This window comes from Nerophis ophidion, linkage group LG08 (genome assembly GCF_033978795.1).
Source record: "Nerophis ophidion isolate RoL-2023_Sa linkage group LG08, RoL_Noph_v1.0, whole genome shotgun sequence".
Taxonomy (NCBI): domain Eukaryota; kingdom Metazoa; phylum Chordata; class Actinopteri; order Syngnathiformes; family Syngnathidae; genus Nerophis; species Nerophis ophidion.
The window spans coordinates 9,031,392-9,035,281 of NC_084618.1; the positions used below are offsets into that span (position 1 = coordinate 9,031,392).

The 3,890-nt window shown below is 51.7% G+C and overlaps 1 protein-coding gene across 1 annotated transcript in view; it reads right to left on the minus strand.

The window, feature by feature from the left end:
- Nucleotides 1-3,374, minus strand: part of LOC133557278 (neurabin-2-like) — a 52,702-nt gene extending 49,328 nt beyond the window's left edge. Inside the window, exons 1-2 of the mRNA XM_061907633.1 lie at nt 3,211-3,374; nt 1,830-3,045 (exon numbers count right to left, since the gene is read on the minus strand). Of these exons, the coding sequence (XP_061763617.1) occupies nt 1,830-2,927 (1,098 nt within the window). The 5' untranslated portion in view covers nt 2,928-3,045; nt 3,211-3,374. The remainder of the gene's footprint in view (nt 1-1,829; nt 3,046-3,210) is intronic.
- Between the last annotated feature and the right edge of the window lie 516 nt (nt 3,375-3,890).

Genomic DNA, 3,890 nt, shown 5'->3' on the forward strand with positions numbered 1-3,890 from the left:
GGGCACCCCAGACAGTGGATGCTTTTACAAAAGGCTTGAAAACCCTTCTTTTTAAAAAAAAGCCTTTATTTAGATATATGCGTGCTAATTCTAGTTTTCATATTTATCTATTTTTTTTTAATACACTGTAGCACTTTAAGGTTGTTTGCTGAAAGTATAGAGCTTTTTAAGAATAAAATCCATTATTATTATTACTTTGTAGCCAGTTCAGTTTTAGTTTTGTTCTGCGTAGCCTTCCCTAAGCTTCAATGCCTTTTCTTAGCGGCACTCGCCTTTTGTTTGTGTTCGGTTTAAGCATTACACACCTTTTTACCTGCACCCTGCCTCCCGCTGTTCTGTACATTTATAAAGCAATTAGCTAGCTGCTGCCACCTACTGATATGGAAGAGTATTACAGGGTTAGTCTGCCCAGCTGGAGACAGCACCGACACTCAACAACAACACCTCATTTGCAGACTGGAATTACTGCTTTGCAAACAATATTTTTTAACCCAAAAAGGTGAAATCAGACGACGTCTCAGGGCACACTAGACAGTATATTACGCGGCACAGTGGTTGAAAAACCCTGGTGCTAGGAAGTAACAAGTTGAATAAACAAACGTTTGCATAAAGCAAACAAACATGGCTTCATGACGAACGTGAAAACGACCCGCAACTCGTCATGTTGGAGGAAGAAGAATACTGAGTTGCATCCCAAGAACACCACACCTACTGTGAAGCATGGGGGTGGAAACATCATGCTTTGGGGCTGTTTTTCTGCTAAAGGGACAGGACGATTGATCCGTGCTAAGGAAAGAATGAATGGGGCCATGTATCCTGAGATTTTGAGGCAAAACCTCCTTCCTTGAGTGAGAGCTTTGAATGCTTGACCAAATACTTATTTTCCAACACAATTTACAAATAAATTCTTTAAAATTTCCTACAATGTGAATTCCTGGATTGTTTTTTCACATTCTGTCTCTCACAGTTGAAGTGTACCTATGATGAAAATGACAGACCTCTGTCATCATTTGAAGTGGGAGAACTTGCACAATCGCTGGCTGACTAAATACTTTTTTTGTGTTTAAAAATCCTACAATCATTTTTAAGGTTGTATATTTTCTCTAAAACTGTCTTTCTGAAAGTTATAAGAAGCAAAGTAAAGAAATAAATGCATTTATTTAAACAAGTGAAGACCAAATCTTAAAATATTTTCTTGGATTTTCAAACTCTATTTGAGTTTTGTCTCTCTTAGAATTAAAAATGTCGACCAGCTTGCTAGTAAATAAATACAATTTAAAAAATCGAGGCAGCTCACTGGTAAGTGCTGCTATTTGAGCTATTTTTAGAACAGGCCAGCGGGCGACTCATCTGGTCCTTACGGGCACTGCGTTGGTGACCCCTGCTCTAGAGGAAAGCGCTATATAAATATAATTAATTTCACTTAGAATGTTTAGTTCATAATAGTTCAACATGTGGTGACATAAATTCTGCAAAAAAAAAGTCCGAGTGGATTTAAAACCGGGCAGGTGTACGCTGATGTTGTGGCCGGGTGAATCTACAAGATGTTTATGAGGTTTAGTTTTCTGCCTTATTTCTTCTGTCAGGTTGAAGACGGCCACCTTCCGACTGGTCTGAGCCGCAGGGGATTTTAAAGCCCGGTGTTTGAAATCGACGTGGCGTCTTTTGCACGTTTTGCTATCCGCACAGCCTCTCGAGAGCGGCGAGAGGGACTTCTGACGTGATGTGTCTCAACACGCCTCGCTTTCCCTCGCCTCGCTTTCCCTCGCGCCTGACTGAGCCCAAAATGTCGGCCGTCACGCGCGAGCACCGACACTCGGAAGGCTCACCTTGATGGGCTCCGAGCTGAAGCGGATCTTCCTGGAAGGGGGCGGGTCCTCCTCGGCGGGCAGCCCGGCGATGTCCACGCAGCTGGACTCGGCCTCGTAGCGGTCGTCCTCCTCGTCCTCCTCCTGGCTTCCTTCGTCGTGGTCGTGGTCGTGGTGGTCTCCCAGAGTCCTGCTACCCTCCGCGCCGGCCAGTCCCAGCACTTGGCTTTCCCCGTTCTCCGTCCTCGCCGCGTCGCCGGCCTCCTCCAGCTGCTCCGCTTTGGCCTCCACGCCGGCGTCCGACACCATCTTGGCCCCGTGCTGCTCCGCCTCCTTCTGACCGTCATTCAGGCTCCTGGCTCGTGCCTCCTGGTCCTTCTCCTCGCCCAGAGCGCCGGCCCGCTTGGTGATGACCTTGGAGTTGAGCACGCCCACCTTGGCGTTGTTGCTGACCCCCCGGGAGGGCAGCGGCGGCGTGGACGAGAGGCGGTTGAGGTTGTTGCGCAGCTCGGCCGCCCGCTCGAAGACGGCGCTGAGCTGGCTGACGGTGGGCGACACGGCCTCGCCGGCGTCCAGGCTGTCCAGGGACTCGGTGCTGCCGTTGAAGCGCGCCATCATGTCCAGCCGGCCCTCCTGCAGGCCGGGGCCCTTGTCGGACTTGAGCAGGACCCGGGTGGTGGCCAGCTTGTCCTGCTCGAAGATGCGCCGCGTCTCCTGCAGCTTGGAGGACGCCCGCTGGTGCCCGTTGTCGGGCTTGGGGTCGAACTTGCTGACCCGCTCGGAGACGGTGGAGCCCAGCTTGAGGAGGGCGCTGTGGTCCACGTTCTCGTTCAGGCTGCCCGCCCTGGGCAGGGACAGGCGCACGGCTTTGTCGGCCTCCTTGGCGTCCTCCTCGGCCTCGGCCTCGCCCGGGGTCTGCAGCTGCTGGAACATGTTCTTGATGCGGTGCACGTTGGATCCGTAGCGGCGCCCGCGGGGGCCGTCCGGCCGTACGTCCCCGTTGGCGGCGGCGCAGTCCGCCACGGGCTTGAGGGCCTGCATCCCCGCCTCGTAGGCGCTCCTGTGCGGGGAGGCGCTCCTGAGAGTGGAGCTCTTGCTGGGGGCTTCTGTCTTCATCATGGTGGGGGTCCACTCAGGCGTCTCCACGGATGCTCTGCGACGGCATGTCTCCCCCCCGCCCCCTCTCCTCCTCCTCCGGGTCTACGTTTCCACCGGCGGCGGCGGGTTGATGCTCCGGCTAGCCGTGCAGGTGGAGGGAGACAAAAACAACGTTAAAGGCCTGCGTGCGACCCGAAAGTGGGCATCTGTCATCAGCGCGACACGACACTTCATCGACGTCGCATCGATGGAAACTCAACTAAACAAGTTCGCCGCGGCATGAAGGCGACGACAGATTGCTTACGTTTTTAATCCTTTTTTGACGGCAGCATCATTGCGATCTCCTCTGGCAGCCAGCAGCGGATTTCTGGTCCCTTTCACTACTGCTGCTGCTGCATGGAGGAGGCCTCCGCCGGGTCCTAGCGCCTGCCCGTCAAAGGGCGTACTCCCACAGACGCAGCATTGGCTGCGGTGACGCGAGAAATTGGGCCGCCATCTTGAAGTGGTGATGAGGAGCCGGTGTCAAGCCAAATAAGTGCTCGCTGCGAAATAAAAACTGTATCATACCAAAGTTACTGTGATATATGTTGTCTTAGGCTATTAAATATGGACAAAAAGCAGGATGAAACTAATAAAATCAGTAGTTTTAATTTTGGTGAGTTAAGCTTTTAAAAATAGCTACACACATGTTGGTTTGACAATGACGCCCTGCCAAAACACTGCCCGGCACACCTGTGGACTGCGCATGCACACGCAGGTGCACGCATGCGCAACCCCCCCCCCCCCCCAACTTATTTCGGGTTGGCACACATTTAGCTTTACACCTGTGAGGTAGACAGGTAGAAAACAAATATGCTAAGCTGACAGTTGACAGGTAGAAAACACGGATGCTAAACTGACAGTTGACATCTAGAAAAAAAAGATGCTAAACTGACAGTTGACAGGTGGAAAACAAAGATGCTAAACTGACAGTTGACAGGTGGA